The 23623-nt window shown below is 38.6% G+C and overlaps 1 protein-coding gene across 1 annotated transcript in view; it reads left to right on the forward strand.

Moving 5' to 3' along the window:
* Positions 1–23378, forward strand: part of tspan15 (tetraspanin 15) — a 45794-nt gene extending 22416 nt beyond the window's left edge. Inside the window, exons 4-8 of the mRNA XM_014213536.3 lie at positions 11535–11630; positions 14902–15018; positions 19084–19134; positions 19347–19463; positions 21980–23378. Coding sequence (XP_014069011.1) covers positions 11535–11630; positions 14902–15018; positions 19084–19134; positions 19347–19463; positions 21980–22153 — 555 coding nt within the window. The 3' untranslated portion in view covers positions 22154–23378. The remainder of the gene's footprint in view (positions 1–11534; positions 11631–14901; positions 15019–19083; positions 19135–19346; positions 19464–21979) is intronic.
* Positions 23379–23623: the final 245 nt, after the last annotated feature.

Below are 23623 nucleotides of genomic sequence, written 5' to 3' on the forward strand. Positions count from 1 at the left end.
CTGTCATGATTCTCCAGAAAGAATTTCTCATCCCGTTTCCTTACTTCGGCTAATACAGTTAACCTCTCTAGGCTAGGCGGGACGAATTCGTCCCACCTACGTAACAGCCACTGCTATCCTGTGGTGCGATTTTCAAAACCTTAAAAATCCTATTACTTCAATTTCTCAAACATATGACTATTTTACAGCCATTTAACCTCTATGGGACCGGCGGGACGAATTCGTCCCACCTACGTAACAGCCACTGCCAGCCTGTGGCGCGATTTTCAAAATCTTCAAAATCCTATTACTTCAATTTCTCAAACATATGACTATTTTACAGCCATTTAAAGATAAGACTCTCGTTAATCTAACCACACTGTCCGATTTCAAAAAGGCTTTACAACGAAAGCAAAACATTAGATTATGTCAGCAGAGTACCAAGCCAGAAATAATCAGACACCCATTTTTCAAGCCAGCATATAATGTCACCAAAACCCAGAAGACAGCTAAATGCAGCACTCACCTTTGATGATCTTCATCAGATGACAACCCTAGGACATTATGTTATACAATACATGCATGTTTTGTTCAATCAAGTTCATATTTATATCAAAAACCAGCTTTTTACATTAGCATGTGACGTTCAGAACTAGCATACCCCCCGCAAACTTCCGGGGAATTCGCTAACATTTTACTAAATTACTCACGATAAACGTTCACAAAAAGCATAACAATTATTTTAAGAATTATAGATACAGACCTGCTCTATGCACTCGATATGTCCGATTTTAAAATAGCTTTTTGGTGAAAGCACATTTTGCAATATTCTAAGTACATAGCCCAGGCATCACGGGCTCGCTATTTAGACACCCGGCAAGTTTAGCACTCACCATAATCATATTTACTATTATAAAAGTTTCATTACCTTTTGTTGTCTTCGTCAGAATACACACCCAGGACTGCTACTTCAATAACAAATGTTGGTTTGGTCCAAAATAATCCATCGTTATATCCGAATAGCGGCGTTTTGTTCGTGCGTTCCAGACACTATCCGAAATAGTAAAGAAGTGTCACGCGCATGGCGCAATTCGTGACAATAAAATTCTAAGTATTCCATTACCGTACTTCGAAGCATGTCAACCGCTGTTTAAAATCAATTTTTATGACATTTTTCTCGTAGAAAAGCGATAATATTCCGACAGGGAATCTCCTTTTCGGCAAACAGAGGAAAAAATCCCAAAGGCGGGGGCGGTCGGGGTCACGCGCATAAGCCAGTGTCTCTTGATCGGCCACTTGAGAAAGGCGATAATGTGTTTCAGCCTGGGGCTGGAATGACGACATTCTGTTTTTTCCCGGGCTCTGAGCGCCTATGGACGACGTGGGAAGTGTCACGTTAGAGCAGAGATCCTTAGTAAATGATAGAGATGGAAAAGAAGTTCAACAAATGGTCAGACAGGCCACTTCCTGTAAAGGAATCTCTCAGGTTTTGACCTGCCATTTGAGTTCTGTTATACTCACAGACACCATTCAAACAGTTTTAGAAAATTTAGGGTGTTTTCTATCCATATGTAATAAGTATATGCATATTCTAGTTACTGGGTAGGAGTGGTAACCAGATTAAATCGGGTATGTTTTTTATCCAGCCGTGTCAATGCTGCCCCCTAGCCCTAACAGGTTAAAGACCATCATGTCTTTGTCAACGAATTAGACATTCTCTGTATTTTCCCCCAAGATTTTTGTATATCTGACATATTCCATATTTTTCATTAATGACAGAATATTTTTATCTTGCCTACAGCTCTACTTTGAAATGGTTCTTCATTTCACTAGACAGTGAATTTAAAATCTCTTTCATGCTCACATCAGGAGGAGCTGTGCTGCCCTTTTTCAGAGTGGTTTTCTCACTTAACAATGGCATTATATTAACTTCAAAAGTTTTTTTAATATATATCTCTATGTTTATATATTTATTTGACTGCAAAATATAACCCCTTCTAGAACACATTGTTTCTGTAGGGCTTAGCTACCCATAAACTTATGTTCACTTCAAAAAGCTTGTTGAATGCTTACAGTGGTTCCTCCTTTAACCTCTTACATCTAGACGTTCCGCTAGCGGAACACCTGCTCCAATATCCAATGATAGGCGTGGCGCGAATTACAAATTCCTCAAAAATACAAAAACATCCATTTTTCAAACATATGACTATTTTACAGCATTTTAAAGAAAAGACTCTCCTTTATCTAACCACACTGTCCGATTTCAAAAAGGCTTTACAGCGAAAGCACAACATTAGATTATGTCACCAGAGTACCCAGCCAGAAATAATCAGACACCCATTTTTCAAGCTAGCATATAATGTCACAAAAAACAAAACCACAGCTAAATGCAGCACTAACCTTTAATGATCTTCATCAGATGACAACCCTAGGACATTATGTTATACAATACATGCATGTTTTGTTCAATCAAGTTCATATTTATATCAAAAACCAGCTTTTTACATTAGCATGTGACGTTCAGAACTAGCATTCCCACCGAACACTTCCGGTGAATTTACTAAATTACTCACGATAAATGTTCACAAAAAAACATAATTATTTTAAGAATTATAGATACAGAACTCCTTTGTGCAATCGAGGTGTCCGATTTTAAAATGGCTTTTCGGTGAAAGCACATTTTGCAATATTCTGAGTACATAGCCCGGCATCACGGGCTAGCTATTTAGACACCCAGCAAGTTTAGCCTTCACCAAAGTCAGATTTACTATTAGAAAAGTTTGATTACCTTTGGTGTTCTTCGTCAGAATGCACTCCCAGGACTGCTACTTCAATAACAAATGTTGGTTTGGTTCAAAATAATCCATAGTTATATCCAAATAGCGGCGTTTTGTTCGTGCGTTCAAGACACTATCCGAAGTGTAAATAAGGGTCACGCGCATGACGCATTTCGTGACAAAACATTTCTAAATATTCCATTACCGTACTTCGAAGCATGTCAACCGCTGTTTAAAATCAATTTTTATGCAATTTTTCTCGTAAAAAAGCGATAATATTCCATCATAACGAGTTAAGCAAAAAATGTACAATTGAGAGACATATGTTGGTTAATGTAGAGACAAATGATTGCATATGTTTTTGTTATAAAGTTAATTTACGAAAATTGCTATTTAGCAAGTTGGCTGACTAGCTAACATCAGCCAGCTAGCTAGCTAGTGTTATGACATGAGTATGAAATTGTAATTTGTGTTTAATGTTATTTAGGGACTCCTGGGAAACCAGGCTGTCGTCTTGTGAAACAGTGGATGTAAAGAATCTAACTAGCTAAAGCATTTACTGCAAATTGAATGTACAATTCTGTAAGCTTGCCTTGCTTATATTTGCCATGCAATGCAGCTGAAGTAACATAGTTAGCTAACTATTTATTTGCTTATTGTGTGGTGGAGGATAAATATAACTGTATGCCTATGGATGTGTAGCTAGCTACAGTATGTAGCCGATCTGTGTATGAACCCTAAAACATTTGGTGTGAATATTAGTTCAGAACCTATGAACCTCAGCTATCATAGTTGTTGTATTGACTTCAAGTCTGAATGGCATTAATGAAGCCTATGGATTGAGTAGAATATAATAACTTTGTGCAAGTCCTATATACATGTACTGTAGTTATTACCACGCATGAGATCCCCACATTGTAGCCTGTACATTGAATATATTCACTGCACTGATCATGTGCTCTTCCTTGGCAAATAAAGGTGTCTCGCAGAGATTCATACCTGAACCGCATTCTTTTTCAGTCATATCCAATACCAGGTGTATCAAACTCCATGGTGTGTGTGTGTATTACAATTATACTCTTCAACAGTGTTTACCTCACATTGTAACTATGCAATAGACTAGAAACATGATTTAAGTAAAGGCTGATTTGTAATTCATATATACAGAAAAACAGTACACTACACTTCCTATGCATATTTTAAGTCCCTTCATCTGCATTAATCTGAGGACACAGGATAGGTGTAGTATTCCAATGAGATACTTAATTTAAACCAGCGGAGAATGTGAAACGCTTTATTGAAAGTTCATTATCCAGGTGTTATAAATGCATATTACATGCATTATAAATACAAGTTCAATCTGTACTTCAATGCACATATGGTGTGCATTATTAAAAAAAGAGGAGGTGGGGAGAGAGGTATAGAAGAAGGAGGTAAAAGAGAGGAGCAGGGAAGACGGCATATAATTTAATGAATTACAGTGCTACCCTAATATTCTCTCATTAAAATTACATAGTGTCTCTAGCGGTGTCTCCTAACCAGCCTTGGGCTCCCAGTCGGCCCGACGGTTATCTTAAGAGCAGGTTAGGTGGCAATGACGGGACTGGGTTCCTCTCTCACATCAAAACATACCTGCAGACGAGAGACCGAGAGAGAGCATGATTAAGCTTTGTTTTTTTTTTTTTTTTATTCGAACACGGTCAGTCATCATAATCATCAGGAGGTGAAATGCAAAACTGACCTTGGATCATTGACTCTGGGACTACTACATCTCTATCTGTATTTCAATGTAAAGCATCTCTTCAATAATACTTCCTGTTGACCTGACCAAGTGACCCCTCATCTATGATCATGCTGTGCCCTCTGTGTCAGCCAGTTCAGATACGGGACGGGTTCAAGAACACAGCTGATATAACCTAGAGGATTTAGGGGGGAGGGATAAAGTGAAGGAGAGAGAGACTGTTATTGAGAAAATAAGGTAGTTAAAAAGAGACGGGGTGGGGGGTCTCACCTGGTGTCCACACTAAGTGGCTACAGAGTACTTTATGCTGAAAAACAGACACATGAGGAGAAACAATAGAAGATAATATCATTATTAGACTTTTACATTACCAGATCAGAAATGAATAGATAAATGCCACTTGAAGCTTGATGATGACTTGATCATTTGAATCAGTTGTGTAGTGCTAAGGCAACAGCTGGGGAGGTGTCAGGTTCGCCTCTGTACTTAAAGGGTGATTATTCCAACTCTCTGAAATGCTGCAGATCTGCCCGCAGACAAGGTAGGAACACGTATCCCACATAGAATAGGTGGATAGAATTCGACAGGTCAAGGTAGTTTTCTTCCTCCAAACTGTGCAGCAAGTTGTAGTAGTGACATGTCACAGCACTCCAAACATCTCGCCATAAGCAGTCCACTCTAACAGAGAGAAAGAAAAGGTTTTGGGGTGGAACCTGATCTCTGTGGTCTTACTCAATGAATAGTGAACACTGAGGTGGGTCCGAGGTTATAGAAATGCAAGTTGTGAGTGGTCACTGACTCTACGTGACGCAGACACCTATCTGAGTGTACCTGAAACGTTTAAATATAGAGGGCTATGTGTCTCACCACTTGGTTATTGCAAGGCTAACCCCCAGGGAAATCATGACTTGGCAGTAATAGGGGCTTGATAGTCCAGTGAAAATGGTTGAGTGTTTGGGGTGTAAATCTGAAAATTAGCAGCTGACATCTTAAGGGTTTTTAAATGAATGCATATGAGACAGCTTCCATGTACAACAAGACAGGAAGAGAGAAAAAGAACACAGAACAGTTTCATTACCTCTGGTTATGGACACTTTTTCCAGCAATAAAGCTTCCACAGCCTGTTCCTCGGACAGTGAACATAGATCTGGCAATATCTACATTTTCGATCCCTTGGTCAGCTCGCACTCTGAAAGTAAATAGCTTATTTTTTGAAGATATGAACGGTCATATCGCAGTCATTGTTTTCAATCTAAAGCGGCAGTTGTCATTTTCATGATACGTTAATACAGCACAGAAAGCTTAACCTCTATGGGCTAGGTGGGACGCTTGCGTCCCACCTACTCAACAGCCAGTGTAATCCCGTGGCGCGATATTCAAATACCTCAAATGCAAAAACTTCAATTTTTCAAACATATTTTACGCCATTTTAAAGACAAGACTCTCGTTAATCTAACCACACTGTCCGATTTCAAAAAGGCTTTACAACGAAAGCAAAACATTAGATTATGTCAGCAGAGTACCCAGCCAGAAATAATCAGACACCCATTTTTCAAGCTAGCATATAATGTCACATAAACCCAAACCACAGCTAAATGCAGCACTAACCTTTGATCATCTTCATCAGATGACAACCCTAGGACATTATGTTAGACAATACATGCATGTTTTGTTCAATCAAGTTCATATTTATATAAAAAACCAGCTTTTTACATTAGCATGTGACTAGCATTCCCACCGAACACTGCCGGGGAATTTACTAAATTACTCACGATAAACGTTCACAAAAAACATAACAATTATTTTAAGAATTATAGATACAGAACTCATCTATGCACTCGCTATGTCCGATATTAAATTAGCTTTTCGGTGAAAGCACATTTTGCAATATTCTCAGTAGATAGCCCGGCATCACAGGGCTAGCTATTTAGACACCCAGCAAGTTTAGCACTCACCAAAGTCAGATTTACTATAAGAAAAATGTTATTACCTTTGCTGTTCTTCATCAGAATGCACTCCCAGGACTTCTACTTCAATAACAAATGTTGGTTTGGTCCCAAATAATCCATTGTTATATCCAAATAGCGACGTTTTGTTCGTGCGTTCAAGACACTATCCGAAAGGGTAAATAAGGGTGACGAGCACGGTGCATTTCGTGAAAAAAAAAATCTAAATATTCCATTACCGTACTTCGAAGCATGTCAACCGCTGTTTAAAATCAATTTTTATGCCATTTTTCTCGTAAAAAAGCGATAATATTCCGACCGGGAAAGCGTATATATGTACAAAGAGAGAGAAAATAAAAACATCTCGTGCCCTCGTGCACGAGCCTGAGTCTCAGAGTACTCTGACCGGCCACTATCCAAACACGATAATGTGTTTCAGCCTGGGGCTGCCTCGATATCATTCAGCTTTTTCCCGGGCTCTGAGAGCCTATGGGAGCCGTAGGAAGTGTCACGTTACAGCAAAGATCCTCAGTCTTCAATAAACAGAGACAAGAAGAACAAGATCTTGTCAGAGAGGGCACTTCCTGTAAGGAATCTTCTCAGGTTTTTGCCTGCCATATGAGTTCTGTTATACTCACAGACACCATTCAAACAGTTTTAGAAACTTGAGGGTGTTTTCTATCCAAAGACAGTAATTATATGCATATTCTAGTTACTGGGCAGGAGTAGTAAACAGATTAAATCGGGTACGTTTTTTTATCCGGCCGTGTCAATACTGCCCCCTAGCCCTAACAGGTTAATAGTCCGGAAATTACGGTACTCAATTAGCAACTCACTTCTATGCAACAAGAAGGTTTCACAAAAAGAAAGGACTCTAACCTTTTGTAATAGAGGACTTGAACCCCTATAATTGAGAACAAAGCTGTAACGGAGGACTCAAACCCCTAACCGAGCAAACAAAGGAAGTCTGTAATAGAACAAAGGACTTGAACCCTTATACGTCACAGATATGTATCAATCAGTGCATGCACTAATTTTAACTTGAGTTGTTTCTTTTTTAAATTATATTGGTCTAGACTCACCCAGCAATTATGCCATCAATCAGGAAATTAAGTTGACTCCCAAAGTGTGGGTTGCGCTCAGCCTTCTCTCTTTCCTCTGGATCAACACACAGTTGATACATTTTTCTTGTTGTTTAGACCAATTCATCTGGGTCACAGCACCAAATGTTAGCAGTTTGTTATTCTTTAATAACACAGACCCCAAAGCACATCAGGGGGAGGAAAATAGGTTTTGTTCGAAGAGGATAAATCACAGAGGTTATGCTGAAAGGTAGATGGTCATTCCTTCCCTGTCCTCAGTGATTCTCTCCTCCAATGAACAAAGGGGACAGGATGTAGTTTATAACCCAGCCCTAGCCTATGGTTTACCAATTTAGAATTCCTTGCAATAAAACTGGGCCAATGGCCAAATAACAAGTATCCTATTTCAGGCTCACTGTATAGACAAATTCCTCCCATGTCTCTGACCCATTGCTCATTAATCCGGCAGGTAGCCTAGTGGTTAGAATGTTGGACTAGTAACCGAAAGGTTTCAAGATCAAATCCCCGAGCTGACAAGGTAAAAAATCTGTCGTTCTGCCCCTGAACAAGTCAGTTAACCCACTGTTCCTAGGCCATCATTGAAAATAAGAATTTGTTCTTAACTGACTTGCCTAGTTAAATAAGGGTAAAATAAAATAAAAAAATCCCCTATTACAGAAAAACCACTATTTCCAATGATTGTTAGTACTCTATTGACTTCTCGTACTCTGTCTCTGTGTTGTGTATTTATCTTATACCAGGCACTAGCGTTTCATTCCATCCAAATTGGTTTAGACATGATTATTCCGCCCCCCGGCTGAGCATTCAGAAAGTATTCAGCCCTCTTCCCCTTTTCCACATTTTGTTATGTTACAGCTTTATTCTAAAATGGATTAAATTGTTTTTTTTCTCGCCCATCTACACACAATACCCCATAATGACAAAGTGAACACGTTTTTAGACATTTTTGCAAATGTATTGAAAATGCAGAAATGTCTCATTTACACAAGTATTTACACCCCTCAGTCAATACATGTTAGAATTACCTTTGGCAGCGATTTAATCTGATTATTACTCCTGCCCAGAAACTAGAATATGCATATAATTATTAGCTTTGGATAGAAAAAACTCCAAAGTTTCTAAAACTGTTTGAATGGTGTCTGTGAGTATAACAGAACTCATTTGGCAGGCCAAAACCTGAGAAGATTCCATGCAGGAAGTGCCCTGTCTGACAATTTCTTGCCCTTCTTGATTATCTCTATCCAATACAGGGGATCTCTGCTGTTACGTGACACTTCCTACGGCTCCCATGGGCTCTCAGAAGGCGGCAAAAAGCTGAATCATGGCTTTGCAGGCTCTGGCTGAAAAAAAAGTAGCGCGTTTGGATAGTGGCTGGTCACAGTACTGTGAGACTCAAGCTCGTGCCCGAGTCGACCCCATGCTTTATTTTCTTTCGTCTTTTTACCTAAACGCAGATTCCCGGTCGGAATATTATGGCTTTTTTACGAGAAAAATGGCATAAAAATTGATTTTAAACAGCGGTTGACATGCTTCGAAGTACGGTAATGGAATATTTAGAAATGTTTTGTCACGAAATGCGCCATGCTCGTGACCCTTATTTACACTTCGGATAGTGTCTTGAACGCGCGAACAAAACGCCGCTATTTGGATATAACAATGGATTATTTTGAGCCAAACCAACATTTGTTATTGAAGTAGCAGTCCTGGGAGTGCATTCTGACGAAGAACACCAACGGTAATCAAACTTTTCTAATAGTAAATCGGAGTTTGGTCAGGGCTAAACTTGGTGGGTGTCTAAATAGCTAGCCGTGATGGCTGGGCTATCTACTCAGAATATTGCAAAATGTGCTTTCACCGAAAAGCTATTTTAAAATCGGACACCTCGATTGCACAAAGGAGTTCTGTATCTATAATTCTTAAAATAATTGTTATGTTTTTTGTGAACGTTTATCATGAGTAATTTAGTAAATTCACCGGAGGTTTGCGGGGGGTATGCTAGTTCTGAACGTCACATGCTAATGTAAAAAGCTGGTTTTTGATATAAATATGAACTTGATTGAACAAAACATGCATGTATTGTATAACATAATGTCCTAGGGTTGTCATCTGATGAAGATCATTAAAGGTTAGTGCTGCATTTAGCTGTGGTTTTGTTTTTTGTGACATTATATGCTAGCTTGAAAAATGGGTGTCTGATTATTTCTGGCTGGGTACTCTGGTGACATAATCTAATGTTGTGCTTTCGCTGTAAAGCCTTTTTGAAATCGGACAGTGTGGTTAGATAAAGGAGAGTCTTTTCTTTAAAATGCTGTAAAATAGTCATATGTTTGAAAAATGGATGTTTTTGTATTTTTGAGGAATTTGTAATTCGCGCCACGCCTATCATTGGATATTGGAGCAGGTGTTCCGCTAGCGGAACGTATAGATGTAAGAGGTTAAACTGATTAATCATGTAACTGTAATTAACTAGGAAGTCGGGTCACCAAGGAAAATATTCAGATTACAAAGTTATAATTTTCCTAATATAACTTTCAGATCTTTTAATATCTGATCAATTAGTCTTCGAATTAATGAATTATTATTTACCTCACATTAGTCTCATTCCAAACGTCGTAAATTGTTGGTTATCTGCACGAATCCAGTCTTCACTATGAGTCATCCATATGTCAATTGTCTTAAAATAATTTATTTACTAACTAGGTAATTCACCGAAATGCATAACAAACAGTAGATATGTTTACAAGGAAATGATAGGAGAATGTGCCCTAGTGGGCTAAACCGGCATGGCGGCTTATATTTACGCTCAGTGTGTCGTCGGGATCTCTGTTGAAAAGTTAGTTTCTGTTGGAGAGTTAGTCCGCCCCCTCTCTCTCTCTCTCTCTGTCTCTCTCTCTCTCTCTGTCGTGGTTAGAATGGATAGCTCAGAGTAACATTCATTCATGTCGTTATAGAATAGCTGTTTCGGCGGTTGTCGGTCTTCGCGTTCAATGATACCGAATTCCTAGCTGCAGACTAGTAATTAATATCAAAGACTTGTTCTTATTCTGTCGGTATCGATAGTCTAAGAGTTTAACCACGTGGTATGGTTAAAAGTTCAGCAAGAGAAATGCATGGTCTCGAACCTTGGCCCTCTCGTTATTGAGGTAAGCTGGTCTCCTCTCAAACCTTGGCCCTCTCGGTATCAAGGTAAGCTGGTCTGGTGATATAAAACCCCCACCTAGGTTTTCTTCGGAACATTGAAAAGGCTGTCTCATGATGCCAGGTCCTGTCTGTGCCCCTGGGGGCGTGCCAAGGACTTAGTGAAACTTTAAACAGAAATACAATTCTCTCACATTAACATCATTACATAGCATCCCATCATCTCACTAATATCTTCATCCTTATTCATTCATTTTATACAACCATTAGATGTAAGTCTCATACCTGAGACTCTTCTATAAACATGGTTATGGTAATGTGGCGGTATTGTCTCTCATAAGTTTCACAAAATTGTACCAAACGGACCAGTTCGTAGCTGGATTCTTCACCGATCTTTTATACCTTCTCCAGAACATAAATGTCGTTCGGTTCTCCAGTTCTGTGAGGTGGAAGAAATTCCTTTGTCCTCTCTATGAAAACTCATTCTCTCTCTATACTGTGGCCATGAGGAGAGGATCTCCTCATAGGAATTTACGACCTCTTCTGACTGAGCCTGGTGTCAGGAGTATAGAGGTAGGGGGATGGTGCATAGAAAAGGGCTGGTGCAGAGGGAGGCGGGGTATAGTGCTCGATGTACCCAAAGAGGGCAACGTCATGATCCCAGGATTTAGGAAAATAAAGTACTTTTTATTGACAGGAGCAATATAGGGAGAGTTCAAGTGTTGGTGCATTGAATTCCTTATTAAATGTTTAAAAAAAAATTGTACTCGATTGTTTTAAAGCTGCCTACACTATCAATCCTACAGTCTTAATATATTTCACCCTCTATTTTTCTTTTCCACCACCATAGACTGTGGACCTCTTAAACAAAAACATTCGTAAAGGAATAGTGAATTACTACGATGATCTGGATTTCAAAAACATCATGGACTTTGTTCAAAGAAAGGTAAGATTTCATTTTTTTAACAATTAATGGATATTCTTTTTAAACTGTTTGCGATGTTTTGTGTCTGCGATTCTTTGTGTTTTTCATTGATGTTGAATAAATGTAATTTGTGATTATTCACTTTGAAATAATGGAAGCGGTTATGTCACAAGGGAAAAGTGGTTTGTTGTAATTAGAAGGTTCCTTCCGGGTGGGGGAGAGATGGATGCTGTCAATGCAGCATTGGAGTTCTCATTCTCACACCTAACCTTGACAAAATCTGTTACAGAGAACTCATTTTCTCCAGCAATCCTGCTTTTCCATAAGTTGTTACACAGGAGGACTACTAATGATAAAAAGTAACCCGGGTACAGTGCTGTGAAAAAGTATTTTCCCCCCCATCAAATTCTTTCTACTTTAGCAATTTTTTTTATACTAAATGTTATCAGATCTTAACCAAAACCTAATATTAGATAAAGGGAACCTGAGTGAACAAATAACACAACAATGACATGCTTCATAAACAAAGTTAGGCAACACCCAATGCCCCTGTGTGTGAAAGTAATTGCCCCCTTACACTCAAAATTCCTCCACAGCGACGTGAGAGACTGATCAACAACTACAGGAAGTGTTTGGTTGCTGTCATTGCAGCTAAAGGTGGCACAAGCAGTTTTTGACTGTAAGGGGGCAAGTACTTTTTCACACAAACTGGGTGTTGCATAACTTTGGTAATTCAGTAAAAAAAAAAAATATTATTTGTAAAATCAGGTTCCCTGTATTTAATATTAGGTTTTGGTTGAAGATCTTACAACATTCAGTATCAAAAATATGCAAAAATAGAGAAAATCAGCAAGGTGGCACATACTTTTCCACAACACTGTATTTGCCAAACAAGTATTGTGCTTTATTTCAAGCATTTATACTCACCACAAGCAACACAAAGCTGTTTGTAGAATGGAAAATGTTTAAAGAAATAACTACTTGTAAATTGGGACTCTGAATGTTGGAGGACAGCTTTGTCTGTCTCCCTTAATAGAACGTCAATGTGTCATTCCGTCTCCATTCTCTCCAACTGTGTGATGTGTTTTGACATTATCCTAAAGCAGGTCGAACGGGAGCTTTGAAAATCCCAACTGAGGGAGATAGTTGTGGTTGTTTGGGCTTGTTGATAGAAGGAAGTAGATCAATACAACTGCATCAAGTGCTGCTGTCCCCCTTTTTAAAAACTTTTTCTAAACTCACTATTGAATATGATTTTGTTTGTAACCACAACTGTGTGCTGTAGCTCTTAACTAGTATTAGACCTAGCCTAAGGTACTTTGACAGGGTTTTCATAGATACTATTTTTCTTAAGCGCTACCTTATGGTCAAATGTTGAACTGCATCAGATTAGACTGTATTTTTAAAAGGAAGTAGGTGTAGTTCTGCTTGCTTTTAACTCTGAGGCGTTTCGCCAGCCAAGTTGAAGACTGGCTCTCGAAGTGGTCACTCAGATGGAAGTAGGTTCTATAGGGGGTAATGTACGTTATGTATTGTGCTTTATTTGTGTACCATAGATGTCTTTCATGATGGTTTTGGTGGCGTCAGAGACACAGCTTTTTAGAAATACGTGACATTCTGCCACTCGATTGAGACATCATCTGTAAATGTATTCGTATAAAAACGTTCACTTCATGCGAATGTGAAAGGTGCATGTTTTACCAGCCACACGCAATACATTTGTGAATGTTCATTGCCTGTCTTTATGATTTTTAAGCAAAGGTCTCTGCTATTCCAGGTCATTACATTTGTATGTATTTATTAAGGACTATAATTACAGCAGGATATTTTAATAGCACTCAAATGGATGCACACATCTCAAGCCTCTGATTTCTGGCTTGTATATTTGGCTTCTAGGTTTTGTGTGTTTTAAAACTGACGTTTAACACAGGCCAGTATTTGTTTAATGATCGCTAGAGTAGGCTTAGTATTGCTTTGGCTTGGGTTAGTTCTTACTCTGATGAAAATCTGAACTGGACTACTTGGTCTCTGTGGTGAACCATGAATTGGTACAAAGTGCTTGTATGAGCTGCTGGAGGAAAGGTTACTTGCTAATCTCCCTAAGCACACACAAGATCCCTCTCCCTCATGTTCTTGTAACTCAATAATGTCAGTGCCACTACAACTCATTAGTTATATACTGAACAAAAATATAAACGTAACATGTAAAGTGTTGGTCCCATGTTTCATGAGCTGAAATAAAAGATCCCAGAAATGTTCCATCCGCACAAAAAGCTTATTTCTGGGCCTGGCTCCCCAGGGGGTGGTCCTGGCTCCCCAGGGGGTGGGCCTGGCTCCCCAGGGGGTGGTCCTGGCTCTCAAGTGTTGCGTTTTTATATTTTTGTTCAGTGTATATATCATCACATCCATGTTTTGTGAGTTTTCTTCAGGAATACATTTGTTAATGGGTAAAGATACCGGATTTTCCTAAAATATTGATTTACAATCTAGATTTTTTTTTTACCTAGTCACAGAAGGTGGAAATGGCATGTAACTGCCAAAATACTGTTTCTTTTAGTTACCTGTACCTCAACACATTATAAATAATCGTGTTAATTTTGATCCCTTTACTGAAACTTTACAGGATTCTAAATGACAAAATGATATTGTACAACCATAATGCTATAGCTCCTGAAATAGTGTACTTAAAACTTTCAGAGAATCCTATCCAGGTAATTGGAGTAATTACTAGCAATGGCTCTAGGCATTTTAAGAGCCTTTTCAGATCTTTGCTTTGAAGACAAAGCAGATGCACAGTGTATAGCTCAGCTCCTTTGAATTATAGTCTTGCAAAATACTTCCTTTAAACCTAAATTGTGTTTTATGCTAATACAAAAGCTCAACATGTAAACAACATTGCTGTACCAGACCAGAAGAGTTAGAAAATGTATTTGAAGCTCAAATGATCCACAATTTAAAAAACGTGTTCATAAACCCTTTTATAAGGCCTTCATAGTCTATGCTTCACAAATCACGTAAGCAAATGGCATGCTAGAGGTTGACAAAGGGGTTATGCCACATTGTGTGCCTGATTTAAGGACCTGTTAAAAAGCTTGTATAGGATGAATTGCTTAAAACAATGTGTATCTGTGTAGGCATAAAGGGTTTATGACAGCTTAAGTAAGCCTTTAAAGTTGTGTGTTTTTTAAAGAGGAACCTAGGTTTTTCATAATACTGAATACCATTTTAGAACTGTTTTTGATTTATTAATATGTTTGTCAGTCTGTGCTTTGTCGCTGTCTGTTCTTTACAGTTCAAGTGTTGTGGAGGGCAGGAGTATGAAGACTGGGAAGTGAACATGTACCATAACTGTACAGCTCCTGGACCACTGGCATGTGGAGTTCCTTACACCTGCTGCCTCGAAAACAAGGTCTGTGCTGCTCTTCCATTGAGAGCTCATGATGCAAATTAGAATATAATAGATCTTTATTTAAATCAATTTGAACGCAAATTGTTTGGTGTCACTGTACCCAACCCAACACCCCACACACATGACAGTCTGGGAGCAGCACAGGGTCAGCTCAGCAGAGCAGGGACCCTGAAGCAGTTTCTTTCAAAATGGCAGTAGGTAGCATATTGGATAATGATGCCAGCAACCCTATGGCTGCAGTTCACTCCAGTCTGCTTTTACGTGTCAGCCCTGTGATTCAAACCGACAACCTTCCTCTTATTGGTCCGAGACTCTAACCTTGAGGCTACCATTGTCTCCAAATGTCACTTTGTCTTTTTCTTAGTGTCTTTGTACTAAACAAATCTCAGGTTGGCAAGATCACACATTCAAATTTTTGTCTGGCAAGAAACATGGAAATGTACAACCAACTCTGGTTATTTACACTCATAATTGAACTGTTTAGCATTGTGGGGTTTCAGCAGAGAATGGTAGATTAGAGACTACATCCATGACAACACTTCATGTCCCCTAACACATTTGCAGACTTGTTGAAAACTATTAATCAGTACAGCTCAGATTAGTTTATCTCTAGATGCCTCCTATGCCATATTTGTTCCCCTCCGTGTTGTTCTGATCTCTAAATATAACACTAGGGTCGTTCTTGAATTACGGTCGCATTTGGGCATTGCATTATGGGGAAAATGAACAAAAAATGTTTTTCTTCCCATTCTAAATCAATTAATATGGTAACTGAATGACTTTTTTAAAATAGTTTTGATAATAAATTATATAACATTGTGACACCAGTAGGAGTAGAAACACCAATAACATAGGTAATTGAGGATTTTCCTAAATGGAGGCCACAGATGCTCATATCTAAGGTCGTTAACCCTTTAAAAATCCATTGATTAGTCATTTTGCTCACAATGTAATTTCCTTTCATTTAAATTGAGTAACACCAATTACACTTTTTATATAGACACACCAACTTTTCTATGGAATCCTCAAATATATGACATACTAAAAGGTTGTGATTAACTCATAGTTGTCTTTAATATAGACCCCTCCCCTGCAAAGTTTGCCACTGGAGGGAATGCTCAAGGTCCTTGTACAGTGCCTTCAGAAAGTATTAACACCCCTTGACTTTTTCCACATTTTGATGTGTTACAGCCTGAATTTGAAGTGGATTACATATAGATTTGTCACTGGCCTACACACAGTGCCCCATAATGTCAAAATGGAATTATGTTTTTAGAAATGTTTACAAATGAATGTAAAATTATTAGCTCAAATGTCTTGAGTCAATAATTATTTAACCTCTTATGCCAAGCCTAAATAAGTTCAGGAGTAAAAATGTTCTTAAGTCAAATAATAAATTGCATGGTGTTTAACATGATTTTTTAAAATGACTGCTTCATATCTGTGCTGCACACTATGACACAATGACTATGATTGTTTTTGAAAGAAAAGCTATTTTTTTTGTCCATTTAAAATAACATCAAATTGATCCAAAATACAGTGTAGACATTGTTAATGTTGTAAATGACTATTGTAACTGGAATCGTCTGATTTTTAATGGAATATCTACGTAGGTGTACAGAGGCCTATTCAGCAACCATCACTCCTGTGTTCCAATGGCACGTTGTGTTAGCTAATCCAAGTTTATCATTTTAAATGGCTAATTGATCATTAGAAAACCCTTTTGCAATTATGTTAGCACAGCTGAAAACTGTTGTGCTGATTTAAAGAAGTAATAAAATTGGCCTTCTTTAGACTAGTTGGGTATCTGGAGCATCAGCATATGTGGATTCGATTACAGGCTCAAAATGGCCAGGAACAAAGAACATTCTTCTGAAACTCGTCAGTCTATTCTTGTTCTGAAATGAAGGCTATTCCATGCGAGAAATTGCCAAGAAACTGAAGATCTCGTACAACGCTGTGTACTACTCCCTTCACAGAACAGCGCAAACTGCCTCTAACCAGAATAGAAAGAGGAGTGGGAGGCCCCGGTGCACAACTGAGCAAGAGGACAAGTACATTTAGTGTCTAGTTTGAGAAACCGATGCCTCACAAGTCCTCAACTGGCAGCTTCGTTAAATAGTATCCGTAAAACACCTGTCTCAACGTCAACAGTGAAGAGGCGACACCGGGATGCTCTTCCGGGATGCTGTAGCGTGCCCGGGGAAGTCAGGTCAGGTGTCCACAGCTGCAGTCGGAATAGCAGCACAGGATCATCAGCTCAAACAGGTGGACTTGGGACAGGAACGGCAAGGAATCATCAGCTCAGATTTTCTTCAGGCAAGGTCCTAGGGCTCCAGCCCTCCGGGAAGGGAGACGGAGACCTCATGCTTTATGAGTTCTTTCTGTGGATGTGAGCCTTAACCATCCCCTCTCTCTGAGAGCACAGCTGGTCAGACAGGATGTCACTCAGCAGAACTGGCAACCACTTTGTGTTCTTAAAAAGTACAAAGATAACATCCTCCCAGGCAGCTGGGGATGGGGTCTCGTGCTCCATGTAGGAGGATCTGGCTCTGAATCCTAATATGCTATCCTGATTTTAAATGGCAAGGTAAAAAAGACTGTTGGTCTATTTATTAATCTTATTATGGGCATGCGAACCTTTTGTCTGTCATCTCAAAGATTACGTTTTAACCTGATTGGTAAAAATAGCAAGTCATAATGAGAGATGTGCATGCTGTCTTTCAAGCTCATGATTTTCAACATATATTTGCTGGGATTTGAGATATAGAAGCAGATAACCTTCAGCGATCCCCATGGCTGAATGTATTATCTTATCTCTAAACTCCAAATATTGACACCTCAATAGGCTTCATATAAAAGGGTGAGACAAAAAAATGCATTGTTTGTTCCCAATTAAAATTCCAGTCTCTGAAGTGAATAAAAAGCTGGAACATGTCTGTCTTAGCTGTTTTTGTTTAAAACAATTTAGGTCTATTGACATTTAAAGGGCCTCTACTCTGCAACTTTCCTGATGTTCCAGTTTTTTTTAATGCATGTCAAAATGCCCATGGTCTTGCGGCCATATCACATGTTCTCCCCTATGGTAACTGTCATTATTGAACAAAAAGATTAAAAGACTTCTAATTTTGTTTTCTGAACATGCACAGTTGCTCAGTGCTCAGGGATATTTATGTCAAAGTACACTGAATAATGTATACCTTCTATCATTCAAGTGGAATTAATTCAAGTAAAATAGAATGGACAACTTCTTACAGCATCATTTTGTCTATGAAAAGAGAGTTAGGTGTCTGTCTGGTTTAAAAGTTGTAGAGCTTTTTACCAGTTTTCCACAAAGTACTCCATCTCTGCTGTGAACCACCCAAGCTGAAGCGAGTAGATTTCCCTGGTGTGGGTCATTCATGTTGTGTGTTTTCCCTCAGTTATCACTGTCTACTGTTTGCTCCTTAATAAGTAATGGGGATCCTGGGGGGCAAAGCTAGGATTTTAGCAATGTTTGTCAACTTGTTCCAATAAGACTTGGAGCATTCGGTCACATGACTTACTAATATTTTCATTGAAGTCTTAGCTAATATTTAACATTTTAACATATTTATTGATTGATCTTTTGAACATGGTCTTAGGCTGGATATTAGCCTACATATCCATTCCCTAATGTTGGGACTGATTGATCTCTCTCACTCATCACAATCACTAGCCAAGGGCCAAACTTCTAAAATAGTTCAACTAGACCAGGCGTGCCCAACCTTTTTGACATGAGATCTAATATTTCCATTACCAGTTTAGAAGATACCAATCACAGGGTTCCCACGTTTATACATTTTATTAACTTTCCCACAACTTTTCATGCCTACAGAAATACATGTACTTTCAAAACAAGCTATTTGATTTTCCATTGTAGAAAAGCAGGTGGACATTGTAGAGAAGATTCCTCATTATGATTCATTATTTGAATAATCCTCAAGGGATGAATCCTAACTTCAAATATGCTTAGGTAACTTGCTAGTAATGTGCTCAAATCTGTTATCACTTTTACTTAGTATTATGTTCTTCCTTCCTTTTCAGCCTAATGAAGTTACCAACACACTATGTGGATATAAGGTCCTTGACAAAGAGGTAAGACTATCTGAACAAAATCTTGTCTCAGTGTCTCTCACGGTCTCAATTTCTAAATGTGAAAGTCTAAATGGGAAATTGATGTTTACAGAGGGACAGTGCATTCATTTTTTTATTTGTTATCACATATGTAAGAAAGGTATCACACACACATCAGTCATACAGATTTGCACAAAGGCCTGCCATTTTAAATGTATATCCCTCCTGCTTAGAGGCTGGACTTGCAGAACGTCATCTACATCAGAGGTTGTACTGATGCTGTTTTCATCTGGTTCATGGATAACTATAAGATAATGGCTGGCTTGCTGCTTGGCATCTTATTCCCCCAGGTAAGAGTTAACCACCATGACATTTCAGACTGACATCTGATGTCCACCAACAATACACAAGTAATGATTCACACAGAAATGTTATGGGCACAGCTCTTTAGTTAATGGCTGTAGCAGGAGGCAGGTACTGGTTTCCACATAATGGTTTACAAACTGCTTTTCGGGGGGGGGGGTTAAAGATTAAAAAAAATATGCTGTTATATTGTGAGCGCTTTCCTTTTTTTCTTCATTTAAAAAAAAATGTAAGTAGTGGAAGCCCCTACAAGTGTTTTCTTATCACTTTATAATTTCTGCCTCTCAGAACTAATCATTGATTTGCACGTTGGACACTTTCCAATGGTTTCAAATTCCATGTCCATCTTATTAAGCACAGCGGGAAAACAAGACAAATATGCAACATTGAATTTACACCTTCAAATTCTGAGTAGTTTTTCAGTTCTTATGAGCTTTTTGGAGTTATTTGGCACAAATGAATGTTTAATCGTCACCATAATATGTCAACTGGAACTTTAATCCACTATCAATCTGCAGTAGAAAAATCAAAATCCATTTTTCGAGGTATGACTGTTATTGTAAATTGCATTACTGTAAGCCAAGCCCCCATCTGCTGCCTAACTACTCTTATCTTTTAGAAGGGTTCATGTGGTTTATATGCAACACAAACCTACAGGTACACAAGAGCACCATGAAAAGTCTAGGCCCATGTTCCCATGAATGGGGTCTCCACAAACGCGGAAAACATTGCCCTTAAAAGGTGCATAGCCGACCAAATAGTGATCGGATTGAATCTTGGACCTAGTACCAGTCAAAAGTTTGGACACACCTACTCATTCCAGGGTTTTTCTTTATTTTTACTATTTTCTACGTTGTAGAATAATAGTGAAGACATCAAAACTATGAAATGACACATATGGAATTATGATAAATAAATAAAAACCCATGAATTAGTAGGTGTGTCCAAACTTTTGACTGGTATTGTAGATCCATTCAGAATATGAGTGTGTTTGGCATGCTTCATGGGCCTCCCAGTTATAACTTCTTCTCCACTGCAAAGATTAGGCATATTGGTTTATGTGACACATCACCCCATTCGCAGACATTCCCTATGGAGACAGCACTTTGATTTATGTTGTTTACCTGGTTCTGCTATAGATGGGCCAAGACAGAGCAGTATCTGCACAGCAGTGAGTCTAGATTAGTGCATTACTTACAGTTGAGAACTAATCATGAGGCCATTTTGGGGTAAGGGAGGTTGGAGGACATAAGCAAGAACCCTCTCAATAATGGACTTGGGCTGAACACATTGAGGAAATGTATTGTGTTGTCCATGTAGGTTCACTGTTGAAGCCTCTCTGTTGAAGTGTGACCTTGATGAGTAAAGGAACCTAAAGGACTGTTTGTAATGTCCATGCTCCTCTACCATAGCTGGGATTAATTAGGTACTATAAATACGGAAAATATATTTCTTTTCTGCAGTTGGTGAAGGTGTTCCATAACGGTCCCAGGAGCCTTGGTTCATTACATGCTCCATATAATTTCCTGTTAATTAGCTATGTTCAATTATAAACATTATTACCACTTGTATCTTATAGAAAAAAAGTTATGCTCATAAGACTGAAAATTGTCTTTGAAATTTTGTAGACAGACTGTAGTCTACTGTGAAGTCCCAATGATGTCACATGTTAATTATGTGTCCAAATGCAATCTGTTCTTCTGAAAACAACGAATACAACGAATACAAGTTTATCTAGCAAGATTTTGAAGACTTTTCAAGACCCCTTTCAATCAAAAGATTGTATTCTAGGCTATTTTGACATAGTCACGTCACACTCCACACAAAATTACAACCAAGTCAAGTTTCAGACCCCTCAGTCAACGAGTTATGGAACTAAAATGATGTCACTTCATAGCTGACTTGACTTGCCGTCTGCAGCACTTGAATACTTTTAACATGCCATATACCCACAAGGATACTTTTTAAAAGAAAGTAATTGTTTCATGCATTCTTAACCAGAAATGTTTACCTCAAGATGATGCAGATGTACTGTATGGATTATTTCATGCTTTTTGCACACTGCTGCTTGACAAAAGTAAAATCAAATTCTCTGCAGTGTGATTTGCTACATCCTTTTTTTTTAGGACTGTTGACGGTAAGAGCACATAGCTTGAGCTTTAGAATCAGAAAAAGCTATGGTTGCCTGTTCATACATCATTGCAGTTCTTGTCTGTTTCATGTTTGTGCTGTTGGTTGAAAAGGCATGCTTCAGACTTTTTGTATGTTTTGGAAAAGTGTTGTATATCAAGGACAAAATGTAATGATGTGACATTTATTATTGAAAGCCCCCCCCCCCCCCCCCAAAAGAAAAAAGGCAGTGGTCAGTAATGGACTGCAGATACAACGTGCCCCAATATATGCTATCTGCTTACAATACATTGAACTTGTGGCCACCTACCCCAAGCCCATAGTTTAAGACCATATGTCCCATCCATAACTCTGAATCTCCTTGTGTTTGCAGTTCTTCGGTGTGATCATTAGCTGGCTCTACATCACGCGGGTGGAGGATGCCATTGCTGAGTTTGGTCACTACCAGGATGGACTGCTGGACACAGTGGACAGTGGTGGCTTCAGGGCAACCAAGAAGCAGGGCAGAATGGCCAAATGTTGCATTTGCATGCCTGAGATCGACTGAGCGTGCCTCCTTTTTATCTAATAAGCCTAAAACACTGCTGTGCCTGTGTGAGCTCAGAGAGAGAATACAGCCATGCACTGCCTGCCTCAGCTCCAGTATGTAGGAAGGCTATCAGTTCCATTTTACAACGCTGTTCATTAGCCTTTTAATTGGTTTCATTCAGGGATTGTTGTTTTTTCAGGGGTTAAGTTATGAAGGTTTTAGTAGGATGGAACAGTATGAAACGTGAATAGCCTTTTTTCTCTTTGGTAAAATTTAGTTTATATTAATTCACAGCAAAAACATTGAATGCTTTTGAATTTTAATTTATGGAGATTGTAGCTCTAGCCAGTCCTGTAAAGTATATTTTTTGCTTTTCAAAGGGATATATTTTCTATGGGGAATTTTATGGAGGGTATCTTACCTTAATCCAATTGTTGATTTTCAGAATCATTGGCGATGTCATGGGTTCAACACATTAATGGTTTTGTGAGTACAAATGTAATTCAGTAAGTTTTTAGTCAGTCACTCAATGTGGCTTAATTTGAGGAGCTAGGAATACCAAAGTTGTCAATCATGTATAACATGCACATGGTCAGTTGCCCACATTTTATTAGGATGTTGTACTGTGTAATGGTTTGAAATCTACATGTATGACTTTGCTCAGTCAGTGATATTTACCTCCAATATGTGAGAGTTGAGGGATCTGCTAGTAATGCTGGTGACCTCTCTCAAGATGGACGAGTGCTTATGCTCTCATGATTACTCATACTCTTCCCAGAACAGCATTATGTGAATGGTCTTCCTGCCAATGATTGTTATTGCTGTCAAAAGCATGTTATCGTATGGGATTGCATGCCTAGCTTTAACGGCTAACATACTTATTCCGCAGCCTGTGTCCGTGGCAATGGACTAAATGAGGTTGTTATCCTGAGACAGAACGATATTTAAATCCACCCACACACAATAGAAAGTCAAACTTTTTAAAATCTTATCTTCAAACTTATTTCAACTCAAAATACATCAAATTAATTAAAGTCAAATCTACAGGTTATTTATTTGACCAACTTTTAAGGTGCTGTATTTGTAAATCTTTTGGTCTTTCTTCTTTTTCAAAATGAAACTATTTGTACTTTTATGCTGTTCATTTTTTTTTTTTAAATGTGTGTGTGTGAGCTCACTAATACTTTTTAACATTTTATATAGTGAGTGATCTGGTGAAATGAATAAATCATGTTTACAGTCATGTTATGCAGCCTTTGTAGTGGAGTTGCTCTTCCTGTCCTGCTGGTTTTTCTGTGCATGCAGAGGGTGTCCGGCTGTGACGATGTAAATATTTTACTCTTTCATGGAGCCTAGTTCACCCAAAATACCCCATTTGTGTAATTGTTATTCTTCAGCTTTCTCTCTGTCCCATTACAAACCCATTAGTCATCATGAATATACTTTACGTTCTTCAACCTTTTCAAACACCTTTCTAATACAAAACCC

The sequence above is a fragment of the Salmo salar genome, chromosome 01, assembly GCF_965601325.2.
Source record: "Salmo salar chromosome 01, fSalSal1, whole genome shotgun sequence".
NCBI lineage: Eukaryota > Metazoa > Chordata > Actinopteri > Salmoniformes > Salmonidae > Salmo > Salmo salar.